This window comes from Eptatretus burgeri, chromosome 3 (assembly GCF_056783735.1).
Source record: "Eptatretus burgeri isolate ZD-2024b chromosome 3, Ebu_testis_v1, whole genome shotgun sequence".
NCBI lineage: Eukaryota > Metazoa > Chordata > Myxini > Myxiniformes > Myxinidae > Eptatretus > Eptatretus burgeri.
Window position 1 is genome coordinate 101910964 of NC_140963.1, and position 20454 is coordinate 101931417.

General features: G+C 41.9%; 1 protein-coding gene across 6 annotated transcripts in view; it reads right to left on the minus strand.

Annotated features, from left to right (window-relative positions):
* The window catches only part of ADCY5 (adenylate cyclase 5), a 383952-nt gene that overhangs the window by 51060 nt on the left and 312438 nt on the right, over window positions 1-20454 (minus strand). For 5 of the 6 annotated variants that reach the window (XM_085874713.1, XM_085874710.1, XM_085874716.1 and 2 more), the window contains 6 exons: window positions 14260-14288; window positions 12429-12576; window positions 7785-7882; window positions 5424-5511; window positions 1585-1701; window positions 110-265 (listed from right to left, as the gene is read on the minus strand). In XM_085874713.1, the coding sequence (XP_085730839.1) occupies window positions 110-265; window positions 1585-1701; window positions 5424-5511; window positions 7785-7882; window positions 12429-12576; window positions 14260-14288 (636 nt within the window). The remainder of the gene's footprint in view (window positions 1-109; window positions 266-1584; window positions 1702-5423; window positions 5512-7784; window positions 7883-12428; window positions 12577-14259; window positions 14289-20454) is intronic. The other variant, XM_085874712.1, reaches the window with a different exon arrangement.

Consider the following 20454-nt stretch of genomic DNA (forward strand, 5'->3'; position numbering starts at 1 on the left):
CAGAAAATATTAACTTTTCCTTTTCATGTATAATTTGGAAAAACTTTGACCTTTATGCTTTTGTTTAAAGAGTGCCGTGATGCGAAAGAATCACAAGATGGCCACCTACATCAGGGAAGCTGCAATATGGCCTGTCAGAGGGACATGGTGGTGGTCCTGCCAAGGTCATGTTCAGCGAGTGCAGGAGGCAAGCATTCACCTCCACCGGAGTCACATTGAGTCCCGCTGCTGCACACATCCTCACGTCTTCTGTACTGCATACGAACTGCACCATGCCATCACAGAATCAATGTAATACCTTGATACGCAGGTAACAAAGAAAGAGTAAAATATACGGATGAAGTTAAATGTGGAGATGAAGGAGATATTGAACAAAGACGATGTACTAATGAAAAAAGAAAAATTAACCACCAGCAACACCATCCTTTTGGACCAACATGAATGGTCAATGTCCATCACAATTAGAGACTGAACTTTCACTCAGAATCCAAATCGGGACGAAAGATTGTCTATCTGTCAAATGTACTGTTTTAGCAACACCGGCATCACAGAGTTTGGCAGAACTGTATGACTACCCAATATAGACTTTGCCTGGATTATTTCCTGAGCTGTGTGAAGTCCCTCCAGAAAGAATTCATGATATCTCACATGCAGCTATCCAGACTTCGGCACAAGGGGGTTTGTGGGGAAGGAATGTCTATGAGGCATATTGCCTTCATGGATTAGATAGCCCTCCATGATCATCGACTCTGACTTTTGCCATTATATCCACAATGAGATATTTTGGACCTCAACTAACGTCTCCATCATCAACGACCTGGTAGTTTATTGGCATATCCGGTCTTAACACTTGTTCATTATGAAGTCCTGACAGAAACAGTCGTTGGTTCCTGCAAATGAGCTGGGTCAAATTTCCACTCTTGCTATATACAAGGATAAGCGAGGAAGGAGCTGGCCACTTGGCCCATCATATCTGCGCTCCATCAAGACCACTGATGTCTGCTGGGAAAGGGAAACTATCTATCTCTTTTGATCAATCATAAAGGAAATGATGCATCATTGTGGAGGGATGCCTACATATGAGTATCCATCATTAGCGACGGCCTGATAAGCTTCATACCTGTGGCCAGCAATGTAATGGAACTCACCATTGTGGGCAGGTGACCCAGACTCCTCCATATTGGCCATCTCACTAATTGCCAGACATCTGTATTTACATCGATACTCACCAATGGATGGAGCTTCACTGCTTGCTGAGAAATGGACTTTGAATCTTTGGCAGAGGGTCAGGAACTTTTGGGACCCCTTACTCATGAAAGGAATCCGAAAAGCAAATGATGCAATACGATATTTATTACATGATTTAAAAAAAACCATCAAATACAATCCCTTGATATCTCATGCACCTTGGTGAAGCAGGCATCTTGATGCATATTTACAATGTAGCATCAGTTAAAGGAGAAGTATCACAGAGAGAGGGAGAGAGAGCGAGAGAGCGAGAGAGAGAGAGAGAGAGAGAGAGCAAAGGAAAAATTGACGAATGTGTTAAATGGAGTAAAAGTAAAGGAAATATGCTTCATTTACCATGTTGATGAAGGCAGAAAGAAAGACCAACAGGAGAGTTGCTGTGCCCACCAAGCTGCTGTTCGTACGAGACTGTACAATGGTAATGGAGAGACGCTGCAGGTATGTGGGGAATGCCTGAAGGAAGACATCATATACACATGGGTGCTTGTCGTAGAAATCCAGCGCATTCAAAGAGAACATGAAATCAACTCATTTCTATTTCCAATAATCATCTCACTTCCATATCCTAGAATCACAAAACTCAGTCCTACATCCTATCATCATCAAAACAAGGGGTTGATCTTTAACTCGTCAATATTCCACCTCCATGTACGAGGGCGTTTTGAAAAGTAATTCCTCCTATTATTTTTCTCCAAAACAGGTAAAGATATTCAAATGAAACAAAGACAGACACGAACATCAATCTTTATTCTACCATGGTGCATATTTATGTCTCAACATACTCACCACTGCAGTCCATGCATTCTGCCAACTTTAAAGTAGTTTTATGATGCAGTCACGATAGAACTGTGCATCATGCTCACTTAACCAGAACTTCACAGTGGCCTTGCATGACATCATCGTTGGAAGAAAAATGTTCTCCACAAAGGTGTTCCTTAAGTTTGGGGATGAGATGAAGATCTGACAGAGTCAGGTCAGGCCTAAAAATCCTTTGTGGAGGTACTCCATTGACTGTCTCTTCCTGTCAGGATCGTCATGGTATCCCCATCTCTCATCTCCAGTCATTTCATCTCTAGTCATTTCATCTCCAGTCAGTTATCCAACTCTTACCTCTAGTCATCACATATCCAGTCAGTCATCCAACTCTCATCTCCAGTCAGTCATCAAACTCTCATCTCCAGTCAGTCATCCCAACTCTCATCTTGAGTTATCTCATCTCCAATCAGTCATCCAACTCTCATCTCCAGTCAGTCATCCCAACTCTCATCTCCAGTTATCTCATCTCCAGTCAGTCATCCAACTCTCATCTCCAGTCAGTCATCCCAACCCTCATCTCTAGTTATCTCATCTCCAATCAGTCATCCAACTCTCATCTCCAGTCAGTCATCCCAACTCTCATCTCCAGTTATCTCATCTCCAGTCAGTCATCCAACTCTCATCTCCAGTCAGTCATCCCAACTCTCATCTCTAGTTATCTCATCTCCAGTCAGTCATCCAACTCTCATCTCCAGTCAGTCAACCAACTCTCATCTCCAGTTGTTTCATCTCCAGACAGTCATCCTGACTCTCATCTCATCAGTCATCCATCTCTTATGTCCAGTTATCTCATCTCCAGTCAGTCATCCTGCCTCTAATCTCTAGTTATCTCATCTCCAGTCAGTCATCCCGACTCTCATCTCCAGTTATCTAATCTCCAGTCAGTCATCCCAACTCTCATCTCCAGTCAGTCATCCAACTCTCATCTCCAGTCATCCCAACTCTCATCTCCAGTCAGTCATCTAACTCTCATCTCCAGTCAGTCATCTAACTCTCATCTTCAGTAAGTCAACCAACTCTCATCTGCAGTCATCTCATCTCCAGTCAATCATCCAACTCTCATCTCCAGACAGTCATCCTGCCTCTCATCTCCAGTCAGTCATCCAACTCTCATCTCCAGTCAGTCATCCCATCTCTCATCTCCAGTCAGTCAACCAACTCTCATCTCCAGTTATCTCATCTCCAGTCAGTCATCCAACTCTCATCTCCAGTCAGTCATCCCAACTCTCATCTCCAGTTATCTCAATTCCAGTCAGCCATCCAACTCTCATCTCCAGTCAGTGAACCAACTCTCATCTGCAGTTATCTCATCTCCAGACAGTCATCCTGACTCTCATCTCCAGTTATCTCATCTCCAGTCAGGCATCCAACTCATGTCCAGTTATCTCATCTCCAGTCAGTCATCCTGACTCTCATCTCCAGTTAGTCATTCCGACTCTCATCTCCAGTTATCTCATCTCCAGTCAGTCATCCAACTCTCATCTCCAGTCAGTCATCTAACTATCATCTCCAGTCAGTCATCTAACTATCATCTCCAGTCAGTCATCTAACTCTCATCTCCAGTCAGTCATCCCAACTCTCCTCTCCAGTTATCTCATCTCCAGACAGTCATCCTGACTCTCATCTCCAGTTATCTCATCTCCAGTCAGTCATCCTGACTCTCATCTCCAGTTAGTCATCCCGACTCTCATCTCCAGTTATCTCATCTCCAGTCAGTCATCCAACTCTCATCTCCAGTCAGTCATCTCAACTCTCATCTCCAGTCAGTCATCCTGACTCTCATCTCCAGTCAGTCAACCAACTCTCATCTGCAGTCATCTCATCTCCAGTCAATCATCCAACTCTCATCTCCAGTCAGTCAACCAACTCTCATCTGCAGTCATCTCATCTCCAGTCAATCATCCAACTCTCATCTCCAGTCAGTCAACCAACTCTCATCTGCAGTCATCTCATCTCCAGTCAATCATCCAACTCTCATCTCCAGACAGTCATCCTGACTCTCATCTCCAGTTATCTCATCTCCAGTCAGGCATCCAACTCATGTCCAGTTATCTCATCTCCAGTCAGTCATCCTGACTCTCATCTCCAGTTAGTCATTCCGACTCTCATCTCCAGTTATCTCATCTCCAGTCAGTCATCCAACTCTCATCTCCAGTCAGTCATCTAACTATCATCTCCAGTCAGTCATCTAACTCTCATCTCCAGTCAGTCATCCCAACTCTCCTCTCCAGTTATCTCATCTCCAGACAGTCATCCTGACTCTCATCTCCAGTTATCTCATCTCCAGTCAGTCATCCTGACTCTCATCTCCAGTTAGTCATCCCGACTCTCATCTCCAGTTATCTCATCTCCAGTCAGTCATCCAACTCTCATCTCCAGTCAGTCATCTCAACTCTCATCTCCAGTCAGTCATCCTGACTCTCATCTCCAGTCAGTCAACCAACTCTCATCTGCAGTCATCTCATCTCCAGTCAATCATCCAACTCTCATCTCCAGTCAGTCAACCAACTCTCATCTGCAGTCATCTCATCTCCAGTCAATCATCCAACTCTCATCTCCAGTCAGTCAACCAACTCTCATCTGCAGTCATCTCATCTCCAGTCAATCATCCAACTCTCATCTCCAGACAGTCATCCTGACTCTCATCTCCAGTCAGTCATCCCATCTCTCATCTCCAGTCAGTCAACCAACTCTCATCTCCAGTTGTCTCATCTCCAGACAGTCATCCTGACTCTCATCTCCAGTTATCTAATCTCCAGTCAGTCAACCCAACTCTCATCTCCAACGCTTAGCAACACTTATGACATCGTGCTGCCCTCTGCCATCTTGACTAACGTAGCACTGAGACATCAAGTGTCACAATCACGAAACTTCGCATCAAGTTGTGAGAACAACTAAAGTGTGGACTGCTCTTTATTTACTTTGAATATCTTTACCTGTTTTGGAGAAAAAGAACAGGAGGCATTGCTTTTCAACGCACCCTTGTATTTCACCAAAACTCCATTGGCGATTTCCCCCTCGATACAGAAATCTTATGAGAAGCACCAACGAGATCGGGTGAAAGGTGAGAATGCCTTCAGAGTTTGGGACTTTAAAACATGCGGCGAGTGGTTTAACTTGAGGGAGAAACCATAAGGTGCTGAGATAGTGCACAGAGCTCAAATTGCCAGAGTTACCACATCAAGAGTGCATCATCCCCACATCGCTATACTCACACACACGTTTCCAACCACCTATTTCTAATGTTTTCCAATGCTTTTTACCTCATTTAGAGACATTTGCCTATTTTCTATCGTATCTGACCTTTTATCAGAAGTCCTGAAATGAAACATTTATATCATTGTTGGTGAAGCAGGCACCTTGATGCAGACATAGATGCCGGAGACAAACAGCACAGAAACCAGCACGATGAAGGAGAACACGTAAAACCCGAGCATGAGGCCTGAGCTGGAGAAAGGGAAGACCATGAAAAAAAAAATCAGATTCTTGAACGTACATATATTGTTCAAATCTGTAAATGCTTTACTCCCCCCCCCCCAAACCCTCACCAACCCACCCTGCACACAACGGTACAACGGTCACTCCATCTCACTTAGGATCTTATCACAAGGTTCATCCTGATTATTTCCTCCGACAAATAAGGTAGTTTGGTCCGTTGCACTTTCAGGTCCGGCGAACCATAAATTGTGGGCTATTGGGGCCATCAGCCAGTCATTGGATTTTTGAGCGAGTCAGGTGTCAAAGACAAAATTATCTTTGAAGAGATGCGAGCTATGTGTGGTAATGGTGGCATATTTACAGGCTGGTGATATAATATGCATTCACATTAAACCCTGCATGTGACTCATTACACGTGATCGACGGCTCAGCTGCGTATCAAGTTCAATCTCCTTCACAACATCTACCCAGTTGAGGAATTGGTAATGGAAGACCATAGAGTGGAGGTTCTGGAGGTTACTGTAGAATGTGGAATATATTAAGAAATCGTTTCTCAATGATGCCATGCTAACATAATTCATGGTCTTGACCCAATGGTTTCCTCATAATCTGAATACACAAGGGTTGATTAATTTGAGCAACTGTTTCGTATTCCGAGCAGTTTTAACTTCTCAATATGTCGCTGCACTCACGAGTGAATTGTTCAGTGATCAAACAGTAATACTGTGGGATGGTGTCTGGTGACGTTTTGCTTCTCCCATATGATGGTCTTGTGCATGAGAGTCTATCGCAGTTGGTCGTTCCAAACAGTAAATCCATGCCAGGTGAAGCAGTGTAGCCACTCCGAAAGTGCCGATCATTGTTTGAACTTTATTAACCCTCTTAATTTATCACTTTCTAAGCCCACAAGAAGATCAGTCGTCCTCAATTTCAACTTCGACTAATTCTGATGTAAAATCATGCTGGCGTGGATTTAAACAGTTCAAATACTGTAAACTGAGGTGACTTTGACCCCTAAGGGGCAACTTTGACCCAATGCTCAATAAAAATATAGATTTTGACTTAGCCTTGGGTCAAAGTAGTCCCGGTTAACAGTAACAACAAAGTGTCCATCCACAATGTGAGAATGATCGTCTCATGCTGAAGAAATGATCACCACCTGTTTCATCAGTGATTTAACAACTGCACATGCTTCCATCCTTGTCAAGAGATAAATCATTGCATCACGAGATCAATGCCACCATGGCTCCAATCCACAAATATCTCGAATATATTGAGATATCTTTGTCTCAAGCAGTGTGCAAGCAATTTGAGTAGCAGGCAATAATAAGTTAGCACATGGCTGGCAGGATGGCCTCGATGTATGCACAATCACCTCAAAGTAGTCTAGCCTGGGTTCAAATCCCGACATAGCTACAAACTGTCATCCCGGTGTTTCATATGCCTGGTGTTGGCTTAATGGTTATGGTGGCAGCTTGGGATCCCGCTTTACCACTGAATTAATAACATGTGGGGTTGATTCAGACTGCCATCCTTCTGAGGTCAGTTAAATGAGCACCAGCTTGGTGGGATTATTGAGCCATTCGAGTTTCCTGTGTCAGAGTGGTGACCCATCCAGGATTGTGCCCAATAGGCTAGGAAACTGCTTTGGCAGCACCAACGATCTGGTCAGAGTATGGTCCCAATGGATGGATGGACGGATGGTGTTTGATCAATGTGTGTGCCGTCTTTCTGATGGATGTTAAACTGGCATCCCGTCTGCCGGCATTGGTTGGTGGACGTTAAAGATCCCACGGTGTCATTCGCGAAGATTAAGCGAGCAATCACCGGCACCATGAAATTACAAATTCCTGCCTTAACTACCGCAGTGAAGGCAATGGCAAACCACCCAGTATAACCCTTGCCAAGAAACAGCTTCAGCAGCGCCGACGTGCTTTTAAGAATATGGTACATCAGAATTAGAATTGTTAGCATACATGTAACGAGCACTGAACTGCTTCTACTGTTCAGTATGGTGGTTCTTTAGAAATAAGAGGAGAAACAGTGCACTTTTCAAAGAGGGTCGAACTACAGCTGAGGCTATGTACCAATACTAGTACAAATGTCTCTTACCAAGAGCAAGGAAATAATGTCTTTACCCAATACAGTAAAACACAAGAAACATTAATCAGTTAGGTGTTAATAAATATACCCAAACATCCCGATAAATAATCATAGCTCCATAGAAAATAAACAAAAATGACATCATGTTTCTGCCTCCTTGGCTGAACTAGACGACCCACTATGGCATTGCAGCGAACTGGATGAAACAGATGAAGAGGAAGACGATGAAGGCACAGCCGACGTATGAGCCAAAACGATCATCCAACTCCTGGGAATACTGCAGGGAAAGACCAGTAAAAGACAAGATCAGTACAACGGATTTGGAATGGGAAAAAAACATAGAGGAGGGTTGAAAACTTAACAAGGTCAATGTGCCATCCACATCCTCTTCAATGTCATTCTTCCCTCCAGTTCTTCAATACAGCTATTCACCACCATCCCAGATTATCCCCAATCCAAAACCATGATCTTTTCCACCCCCGTTAACCACCTCCTTCCAAATTTCCAGCTTTTCCTTCCTGGGAGTTTTCTTGTGTTATCCATCTTGTCCACCACGTGCATCCCTTCCTGCCTCCATTCCTCCCCACACCCATTGTTTGTCCAAGTCTTCCTCTATCTTGTCCTTCAACTCCACTGTTGGTGCTCCCCCCCCCCCCCCCACTTTCTGCGGTTTCATTTGTCCTGTTATGTCCTGATCCGTTCGGTGTACTGGCTCTTCCATGAGCCTTGACTATGTATCCAAAAACCAAAAAAAAAAAAAAGAGTTGTCTGATGGTTGTGACATGGTCATGTTTTGCCAAACTGTGTGATGATGTCTGTCAAGCACTCTCGTCAAACTCAGCGATGTGGTGTCGAGAAAAATCCCTGCAATCCAGTGCCTTGCACAGCATTCGGCATGCAATTTAGACCTTGATGTGAACCTCAAACTCTGACACGGGTTTTGACAGCACTCGTGGCGTAGTTGCCAAAGCTCGTGCCATGACGACCAGGCACCTGTTCATGAATGTAAAAATTGTCATGCTGTGCTGTGTGCTCTCATCCATCTGTTTCCTCTTCATTTAAAATTATGAGTCACCGAAGAAGACAGGAGATGCTAAACATAGTAAGTGGCAATGTTGCCACGTCACGCAATTACAGCTCACGTCTCGGTCAAAATGTTCATAAACTCTTAATTTATATTTACTTGAGACTTATTTTTACTCACAAGGATGACTCTTGCAACTCTACCAATAAGTTATGATAGCTTCTATTATTTGTTGTTATTTACAGCATTCTGAGTGGATCATTGTGGTCTTTCCATGGTGGTATAAACAATGAGAATGGTGGTCTAGTGCTGAGCACTTTGAAGTATGTTCAAATCCATAAACATAGGATGGAGGGCAGATATTAAGAATCTTCATCATTCAAGGATCTGGAATTTGAATTCGGCTCAGAAAAAATATCATGTCAATATTAGATTTAAAAACCCAGGTAGCTCACAAATGACAATGACATCCATCCATCCATTGGAACCATGCTCTGTGCAGAACGTTGGTGCTGCCTATGCAGTCTCCTTGGCTATTGGGTATAATCCTGGATGGGTCGCCACTCCGACACAGGATACCAGCAAGTTGGTACTCATTTTGCCAACCTCAGAAGGATGACAGGCAGAGTCAACCCCACCTGGTATTAATTCAACAGCCAAGTGGGATTTGAACTCAGGACCCAAGAATCCCAAGCCCACCACCCAATCCATTAAGCCAACACCAAGCATAATGACATGCAGCAAGCAGGCAATCTACCTTGTAAGGCACATGGCAGCATTTCACACAATGGTTCACTCTTAAGCGTCTTCCATGGAAACTTGGCAGCAGCACGAAAACAACATCCATAAAATTCAGCATAGCTGACAGCCCGTAAATGAAAAAATAGGACTACACATCCTGAAGCTCACCTGGATCAGGAGCAACAGTCACTCAACCCCCCACGGACCCCTTTACACCCTGATTTTTTTCAATGCCGTGAACAAACTTTAGTATATCACAGATGATGAAGGTGTTTAGCAAGTTTCATTAAAATTGTGTGTGCAGTTTGGGAGAAGAGAGCAAATCCCTATTTTGGGGGGTTAAACCCCACCTCCACCCCTCCCCCCTCTCCCCCCTGTAGATCCCCTTAATGAGCGCAGATTTTGATGCAGTCGATACACTTTGGTACATCACGGGTGATGAAGGTTGTGGTCAAGTTTCATCAAAATTGTGTGTGTAGTTTCAGAGAAGAAAGAAAATACCTTTTTTTGGTGGGGGGGGGGTCAAAAACTACCCCGTAGACCTATTGAATGAAAACAGATTTTGATGCGGTCAATACACCTTCGTTAGGCATCAGATATGAAGCTTGTGTCCAAGTTTCATCAAAATTGTGTGTTTTGTTCAAGCGACAATGACTGAAGTGTTGATGGACTGATTGACTCACTTAGCTACGGGCACTGCTTGATTGCATAAGGTCACTGGACTAAAGTCCAGGTGAGGCAAAAATGATAAACAGTAATAAGACTGCAGGACATTCATCATACCACCATTGTGCTCACCTCCGAGTAGTCTTGTCTCCAATAGTTTAACTAGTTAATTCAATTATCACTGCAGTCTGGTTCAGCAGAACATGCAATCTTCCAGAAGGGATGTGAAGTTTCTCATGCATTGCCAGGAGATGCAGATACTATCTCATCTTTCACAATCAGCATTTTAAACGGAAATCTGGCTCAATTACAGTTTCAATCTTTGGTTTATTGCACAGTTGACAGCCTTGCCTCATGGAGGCTCCCTGGTCCTCAAACCACCATCGTGGTCCCACAAGGTACAATAAATAATAACAGATCAAGTGCAAGGAGGGTGTGCATGCAACTTGTTGGCAAACAATATGTAAAATGCACTTTCTCTTAGTGTCTTTACCTCTGTCACAGAAGGTGGAAGGAGGTTATGTTTTCACCCCTTTCCGTTTCGATTTTTCAAGTATATTGGTCAGCCGATTTTGTTATCTTGCCAAAACGAAGTTTTTGCAAGACATGTTAGTCAGCTTGTATGTTTTATTTTTATTTTTATTTTTTTGTTTGTCTGTAATCACGTATAAAAAATTCTGCAGAGCACAGTTATCATTGGAAATTTTTGTAACTTCGCATATCAGAGGCCTATAGAGGTCCCTTTCAGCGCATAAAATTTTGAAGGTCAAGGTCACTTTGTCGCAAATCAGGGGAGTCGACGAAACCCTTATTTTTTGAGTAATTTTGATCGGATCGTCTTCAAACTTCATGGGAATATAGTTCATGGTGTGGCGCTCAGCTGATTAATTTTTGGTGGTGATTGGCCTTGACCTTCATGGTTAGTGCCTCAGGTCAAATTTTCAAGTTTTAGGAACCATATTGTGTAGTACCTCAAATTGAACACCTCGTTGAGTGCTTTCTAGATATGTCAAGCTTGAGACATTATGACGTCATTTGGTGACGTTATGAGGCAAACGCATATTTTCATGGTTACTCTGTAGAACGATTCTCATCGGAATCTCTCGTAGGCAGATATTCCTCAAGGAGTCGCTCCTGGTGGATAGCAGCTCTGTTCACCTCAGTGTGTGTGACCTTAAAGAAGTCACACGTGGTCACCTTTTGGCAAGATACAGGTCACTCTGCGGGTGACATTGGTTTATTTTGTCTGTCTCTTTGTCGCCTGCAGGTCACAATTTTAAACCGATCTTCACGAAACTTCACCACATGGTAGAGTTTGTCATAAGGAAGAAGCCTATTGTTTTTGAGATCAAAAGGTCAAAGTAGGCGAAAGGTCAACAACTGGGGTGATATTTCTAAAATATTCAATTTTCATCCGATTGACTTGAAATTTGAAGAGGATTTGCATTTCAGGTCACTGAATTCAACCCCCAATTATTTTGGAGGTACGCATTGGCCAAAAGATCAACATAGGCCGAATTTCTGAAATTGTCAATTTTCATCTGATTCACTTGTAATTTGAAGAGGAGTTGCATATTTCCTCATTGAATTCAACCACCAATTATTTTTGAGGTCAAATTTGTTTTATGGATTTTGCAAGTATTGTGCTCTGCATGATGTCTTCTTCTTGTTTGTTTGTGTTTGTTTGTGTGCAGGATATCTCAAAAAGTTGTGGAAGGATTCTGATGAAATATTGTGCGCAAGTTCAGTGTGTGACAAGGATGAACTGATTAGATTTTGGTGAAGATCTGGATCCGGATCCGACTACTCGAAGTTTTAAAATGATTCTTCACCATTGAGAGAGAGCCAAAAACAAAATATAGTACGATATCTCAAAAGGTTATGGACGGATTTGGAAGAGATTTGGTGTACACGTTGGGTGTATGACAAGGACGAACCAATTTGCTTTTGGTGAAGCTCCGAATCTAAATCCGAATAAGAGAATTATTTAATTTTCTCAGTGATTCGTCACCACTTAGAGATGGGGGCCAAAAACAATGCACAGCATGATATCTCAAAACGTTGTGAACAGACTCGGATGAAACATGGTGGGCGATTCGAGTCGGTGACAAGAACAATCCGATTTGATTTTGGAGGTCTGGATCCATATCTCACCTATCAGTGGGATAAAAAATATAAACTGTTGAGCCTGGCAGATGTATGCGCTCTTCCGAGTGCTGTTCTGGTTTATTATTTGTATCATAATGTGCAATATCATAGCTTGTTGGTGTAGTAATCTCTCCCCCATCCGAGGTGTAAATAAGATTATCACTCTTGTCCCATCAATATCTCAACAGCTCCCCTAAAGTTTGGACTTTTTCAATCCTATTTCCACTTTTGTATCCTGCCTCACCTTCTCCTCAAGCTCAGCCTTGCGAAATGTGAGCAACATTTTGCGCACATGCTCCGATCGTAGACGGTCGATGCTTCGGGCATCGATTGCTCGACCCAGGAACTCGTTCACCTCATCGTCAGGACTTATCGTCTCTGGGAGGATGCTTCTACCGAGAAGTGGTCAGGAGGTAGGGACGAGGGTTGCACGAAGATGAGATAATGAGGGGGATGTGTGGGAAGGAAAAAGAAGGAACAAAATAAGATGAGCAAGAGGAAGTAAACAGAAGAGTATGTATAATCAAGAAAAGTTCTGATCCATCACACGAAGTGAAGGCAAATTTAACAGATTTTGGATGTTAATACTAAAGTAAAAAAATCCCCAGCATGCCCAACCAATCAGTTTGATAACATTCCATCAGAATCTTTCAATATAGGCATACTTTGTTTGGATAGGCACACATAGAACATAAACATACAGTCTCCCAACATCACAATCTTGAGCCTCCATGCCAACTGGAGCCACAGACATCAAGGTTGTCTCTAGAGAAGCAGTGTGTAAACTCGTGACACTGTTAAGAGCATGATGGAAAAGTACCTAGAAGAGACACCATTCCTACATGTACACTTAGTCCTTGATTTACACTCATTCTATTTACATTTTAAAAAACTTAACGCCTTAGACAAAGTACTGAACAATTTTTATTTACGCCTCATAATTTTGGGGTCAAAGTCTTTTTCAGATGAATTTTTTTAAACGTTTTGAACCAGCGAGCAAAGGAAGTAGAGGTACGATGTACAATAAACCACTTTTCTCACCCTCAGTTGTGTGGTCTGTCCTGTACTTGTGGGAGGTATCGTCTGACCTTCATCGATAGTATTTTGTGCCAAACTCTCCCAAACCCTTTCATCATGAGTGGTAAACGACCCTCAAGTTCTCCAGCTGAGACTCTCATGAAGAAGGCTCATAGAGCTATTAGTTTGGACATTAAAAAGTGAAGTTTGGACATAAAAAGCGTTTGGTGGACAATGCCAGTGTGCTCAATCTTCCTCTCTCCACTGTAAATACAATTACCAGTAACACCACCAAAACAAGAAGCTCACACTCTCGGTCCCCCGCCTTTTGGGTGGTATGAGGAATCGATCTGTGTAATATGAAAGCTTAATCTTCAACGGTATTTTGAAATATCATGTGCACAAAAGGTACATGGACGGATGATCGGTCGGTCTGTCAGATGGAGATTATTTTAACGTTCCCTGTCTCTGACCCTGTCGGAGGGATAAGAGACAATTAAGTTGAGTGTACTAAAGTCGAGTGCCTCATCGTCTCAGAAACCGCTCCATCCCTATAAGAGCTTCCTAGGTCCGGACACTTGCTGTGTGTCACAGATTTTTGTAGGTACCATACGCATTTCCTTAAAACCGTCCAAAATTTATTCATTTAAACATTTATTTGCATTCTTTATTGATTTCGTTAGTCATCTCTTCAGTATTTATTTATAAGAGCTGTATTTACACATTTACTGTCTTTACTTTGGTTATAGTTTGACTCAGATGGGAAATTTCCATCCAAGAACGACGCATCTTGGATTTATAACCATATGTCTATGGGAAAATCGTTTCCTATGTACATTCAGTTTTTTAGAAATTAATCTTGAGCATAAATCGAAGAGTCCCTGTACATCTGAAGAGTGAAAGCTAAATATCCTTGAAACAAAATAACACCAAACTAGGAATACACAGGTATGGATATAATTATATATACATTTATATGTATATATATATATATATATATATATATATATATATATATATATATATATATATATATATATTTTAAAGGTTCGACTCACTTGTTGTTTCCCATGTTGTCCAAATATCCCTGAAAACGATAAAGGAAAACGTATTCAACACAACAAACAGCAAATACCACACTTAGAGATTTCTGCTCTGTAATATGGACCAAAGCAAGTACTTTTAATCCTTCACACATTAATGAACACAAAATTCAATCATCCTTAAAAGTTGCTATCACATGATTCGAATATACTTTAGAAGTTTATTTATTATATTTTACATCAGGCCAGACTGAATTCAAATACACCAATTGCACAGAGAACCAGGTAACAGGTAGGAAGTCAATATGCTGAGAGTAGCATGTTACAAAGCATCACTTTCATGATTTATGTTGTTCAACTATTTATATGCCTTGAGCAGCCTCCAGCTGTAATGGAGACCATCAGCCACAGACCATGTCTCATAAAGTAAAACAGCATAATCTGTAAAGGACAAAAGCCTGTCTGTCACCCAGACAATTGTTTCCACCAATGCAAACCAAAAAAAACAGAAGGCAATTGCCATCAGTTGGAGATACCTTGCAGCATGAAACTTTGCATGCATAGTAAGGGAACTCCAAGGAAATGCACGAGTGAAAATTGGGTGTCTGGGTTCATTAAAACCCCCCTTTTTGAAGATAATTAACGGTCATATTTAATTATATCCTTTATCAGGCACATCCTTGGCCACCTTGCTCTTTGGGGTCTCAAGGCGTCTCCAGGGTAACTTCACTGGGTCTGAAGCCGCCATGTTTTTTGGCCTGCTCATCTATGCCTTGACTTGAAACAAGCCACAACGATTTCTGAATGATAAAGTTATTTTCACTTTCCTCAGTCATATTATCGCATGCCTGTTCATCAGGGCTACAAATCGCTGCATACATCACTTTTGTAAATGCTATAGTTTTCAAATTATGAGATTGGAGCAATTTCATGCATTATATGATTTGATTTTCCAGAATCAACTCTCACTGACAAATTAAAATATATCAGCGAAATATGTCAGGTTTTTTTGAAGATACAGTCATTATTTGAACGAATTCATTTTACTTCTTTAACTGCTGTGTGCGTGGTGAAAACAGGCTTTAAAGTTAAAAGGATCTTACATGGAATGCAGCCACAGCCTGGCCAGCCGTTCCTTATCAACCATTTAATTGGAGTGCTTGCTTGAGTGCTAAAGCCATTTGCTGAGTGTCCTCGAGTCGGTAGCGGTACCACACCACGTCATTCTGAGTGAATCATTTACTCACTGTGGACACTTTTCCACGTCACATCATTGTGAGCAAGTGGTTCGTGCTCCATCATCCTGAGCGAGTGGTTCGTGCTCTGTCATGCTGAGTGAGTGGATCGTGCTCCGTCATCCTGAACGAGTGGTTCGTGCTCCGTCATTATAAGAGTGGTTCGTGCTCCGTCATCCGAAGAGAGTGGTTCGTGCTCCGTCATTCTGAGTGAGTGGTTCGTGCTCCATCATCCTGAGCGAGTGGTTCATGCACCGTCATCCTGAGCGAGTGGTTCATGCTCCATCATCCTGAGCGAGTGGTTTCTGCTCAGTCATCCTGAACGAGTGGTTAATGCTCCGTCATCCTGAGCGAGTGGTTCATGCTCCGTCATCCTGAGCCAGTGGTTCGTGCTCCATCATCCTGAGCAAGTGGTTCGTGCTCCGTCATCCTGAGCGAGTGGTTCGTGCTCCGTCACCCTGAGCAAGTGGTTCCTGCTCCGTCATCCTGAACGAGTTGTTGTGAAATAACACCTGATTTCAAAGCTGGTTGCCATATCAACGTGTTTTCCAAATGAATGAGCCAATTTTTTTTTCCATTTGTGACACACCTCTGTTTATAAAAATTAATGTTTGCGAACATATCCCTAAAACATCTGTATAAATGCAACATTGTTTTTCGGTGAAAGCTAATCAAGGTTTATGAGTTGTTTTCAGTTGGGACTGCAGTCGGTAACCTTACTAACTCCAACCTGCCGATTCCCGAAAAATTGCTGATATCGGCCAAGCAATAATGTGTGTGTGTGTGTGTGTGTGTGTGTGTGTGTGTGTGTGTGTGTGTGTGTGTGTGTGTGTGTGTGTGTGTGTGTGTGTGTGTGTGTGTGTGTGTGTGTGTGTGTGTGTGTGTGTGTGTGTGTGTGTGTGTGTGTGTGTGTGTGTGTGTGTGTGTGTGTGTGTGTGTGTGTGTGTGTGTGTGTGTGTGTGTGTGTGTGTGTGTGGTTCATGAAGCATAATATATTCTCTCTGCAAGCTCCCTTCCTCACACCCCTCTCTCTCTTTGGAATCCTTGCTCTACCACCTCCCAACACAGTGCAGCACCCTCCTCCTACACCTCTCTCACTATCCCCTCCCTCCTCTCTCTCACTCTCCCCTCCTCTCTCTCTCTCTCTGGACATATCTGGGCGGTGTTTATCTCCGGATGCATCTGAGCGGTGTTTGTCTCCGGATGCATCCGTGTAGTGTTTATGTCCTGGCGGGAGTTTATCTCTGGACGTGTCCAGACGAGTTTGTCTCTGGACAGCTTGGCTCTGGACACGTCCAGGCGGTGTTTATCTCCGGATGCATCCGGGCGGTGTTTGTCTCCGGACGCATCCGGGCGGTGTTTTCTCTGGACAGCTTGGCTCTGGACACGTCTGGGCGGTGTTTATCTCCGGATGCATCCAGGCGGTGTTTGTCTCCGGATGCATCCGTGTCGTGTTTATGTCCTGACGGGAGTTTATCTCTGGACATGTCCAGACGAGTTTGTTTCTGGACAGCTTGGCTCTGGATGCGTCCGGGTGGTATTTATGTCCAGATGGGAGTTTGTTCCCAGATGTGTCGAGATAGGAGTTTGTCTTCGGATGTGTCCGAGCAGTGTGTGTGTCAAGGCGGTTTGGATATGGATGCGTCTGGCGGGTTTTGTCTCTGGACCTGTCCGGGCTGTGTTTATCGTGCAACCGGTGGAAAATGGATTTTAGACATTATTTTGTTCCATCTTAACCGTTATTCCATGCAGAATCATTTTAATGAGACAGTATGAATCAAAATTAATGCTCAGCTGCACGTCTGCCTTCCCAGCCTCTCACTCCACATTGTCTTCCCTTCCCCCACCCCTCCTTCTCACTCCCCCTTCGATTCCTCTCTCTCTCTCTCTCTCTCTCTCTCTCTCTCTCTCTCTCTCTCTCTCTCTCTCTCTCTCTCTCTCTCTCTCTCTCTCTCTCTCTCTCTCTCTCTCTCTCTCTCTCTCTCTCTCTCTCTCTCTCTCTCTCTCTCTCTCTCTCTCTCTCTTTCAGTATTGCCACCAGTGAAGCAATGGGTGGTGTTTGCTGAAACATATATATATATATATATATATATATATATATATATATATATATATATATATATATATATATATATATATATATATATATATATATATATATATATATATATATATATATATATATATATATATATATATATATATATATATATATATATATATATATATATATATATATATATATATATATATATATATATATATATATATATATATATATATATATATATATATATATATATATATATATATATATATATATATATATATATATATATATATATATATATGTACATATATATATATATATATATATATATATATATATATATATATATATATATATGTAAGCCTGGTGTTGGCGCAGTGGTTAGGGCAGCGGCTTGGGATCCAAAAGGTCCTGAGTTCAAGCCCCGTTCGGCCACTGAATTAATACACCAGGGGGTTGACTCAGCCTGTCATCCTTCCGAGGTCGGCAAAGTGAGTACCAGTGTACTGGGCCGGTGTATAGCCCGGTTAAAATAGGTGTACCATATCCCTGTGTCGTAAGAGGCGACCAGGGTTGCGTCAGGAAGGGCATCCAGCGTAAAACATGTGCCAAATCACTATGCGGATCATACGGATGATCCGCTGTGGCGACCCCTAATGGGAGCAGCCGAAGGAAGAAGAAGAAGAAGAAGATATATGGATGTATGTATGTATATACATTACGGTGGTCCAAAAAAGTCGAAAAAAATAGAATGTTGCTCCACAAGCTTAAAATTATTATCATATGATCCAATAACGCGCATAAATTGTTTTAGCTTGATCGGAGGTGATTTAGAGGTCGCTCCATATGACGACTTTTAGTCTCATGATTTGAATAAATTAGGGTATGGTCAGGTACGATTACGGGTACTTTTGGATGTCCGAGGTGGAAATGGAGTGCATTTTCGAACTCTATGGGGTCGATTTACTCAAAGAAATGACTACACCGACATTGAATTCACTACCATTTCGAAAATATGACCTAAAACAAGATTTACCACTACTGGAGTTGTCACTCATCCTATTCATTTCGATATTTTCTAATCTATAGTTAACTTGTTGTCGTCTAAACATTTCTTAGAGTAAATCGACTCCACTGAGTTCGAAAATGCAGTCCATTTTCACCTAGGAAGTTCAGAAGTGTACGGATTCGCATCTCACCAAACCATAATTTAATATAATAATAACTAAATAAATAACTAACATATTTTTCATGAATCATTGAATCTAAAACACTGGATGTTGGGCCGGCTAGAAACAAGTTCAGGCGGGAGTGGAGACAGCAATAGAGGCGGAGATGATAGTGGTATTTGGTAAATGAGACGAAATATTCTAATAGTTTGTAATTCCATTGATTGAAAAATTAGGGTATGGTGAGATGCTAATCCGTACACTTTACTCTAAAAAATGTTTAGACGGACAACAAATTAATTATAGATTAGAAAATATCGAAATGAGTAGGATTAGTGACTCAACTCCAGTTGTGATAAATCTTGTTTTCGGTCATATTTTCGAAATGGTGGTGAATTCAATGTCGGTGCAGTCATTTCTTAGAGTAAATCGACCCCATAGAGTTCGAAAATGCACTCCATTTCCACCTCGGACATCCAGAAGTACCCGTAATCGTACCTGACCATACCCTAATTTAACCAACTCATGAAACTAAAAGTCGTCATATGGAGTGACCTCTAAATCACCTCCGATCAACTTATATTTTTTTATGCGCATTACTGAATCATAGTGGAATAATTTAAGGCTTGTGGAGACAACATCTGAATTTTTAATTTTTTTTTGCTGTTTTTGGACCACCCTCATATACATATATATATATATATATATATAATTATTTTATCTATGTATATTTATATATATATATTTATATTTATATATATATATATATATATATATATATATATATATATATATATATATATATATATATATATATATATATATATATATATATATATATACACATAGAATGGAGCAGATATAGAGATGACACTTTCATCATTGTGCATACAAACATGGTAGACCACCTACTGGGACAACTTGGCTGGGAATTCCCCAGCATTAACTTCACAATCGAAATTGAAAAATGAAGCAAATTGGCCTTTTTGGATGTGGAGGTTCACCGTAAGCCTGACAGCTCCCTGAAGACTTCGGTTTGCAGGAAACCAACCCACACCAGCAGATTACTGGATTTTAACTCCTGCAACCCAATCTCCCACAAACGCAGAGTAGCACGGACCTTAGCAACTCGGGCATGGACGGTGTCATCTTCCAAAGCCGAGCCAATTAAAGAAATCAGATTAGTTGGAAGAGTCCTGCTCAAAAATGGGTTCAGCAAGGGTATAATCCCCACATTGGAAGAACCAAAAAGGCCAGAACGGAAGGAGCCAGACACACTTGGGCACTGTGCACTGCGGTACTGGAACAGATATGGAGATGATACCTTCACCATTGTGCATACAAACATGGTAGACACCTACTGGGACAACTTTATTGACCAGGTATTCCTCAGCATTAACTTCACAATCAAAATTGAAAAAGAAAGCAAATTGGCCTTTTTGGATGTGGAGGTAGGATATCCTGCCAATCCTTTCTGAAAGTATTGGCAGGATAGTACATGGCTCATGGATGGGCGTAGCCTATAAGCCTCTCGGCACCATCTATAATGTCATCTCTAAACTAAAGGACTCAATCCCAACTGGTAATAAATCTGGAGTAGTTTACCATTCATCATGCAAAGACTGTGACCAATTCTACATTGGTGAAACTGGAAGAAATTTGAAACAACGACTAGATGAACATGATCGAGCAATTATGCTTGGAAAGGTGACCCAGTCAGCCATAGCATGACATAGCCTGCTATCTGGCCATAAAT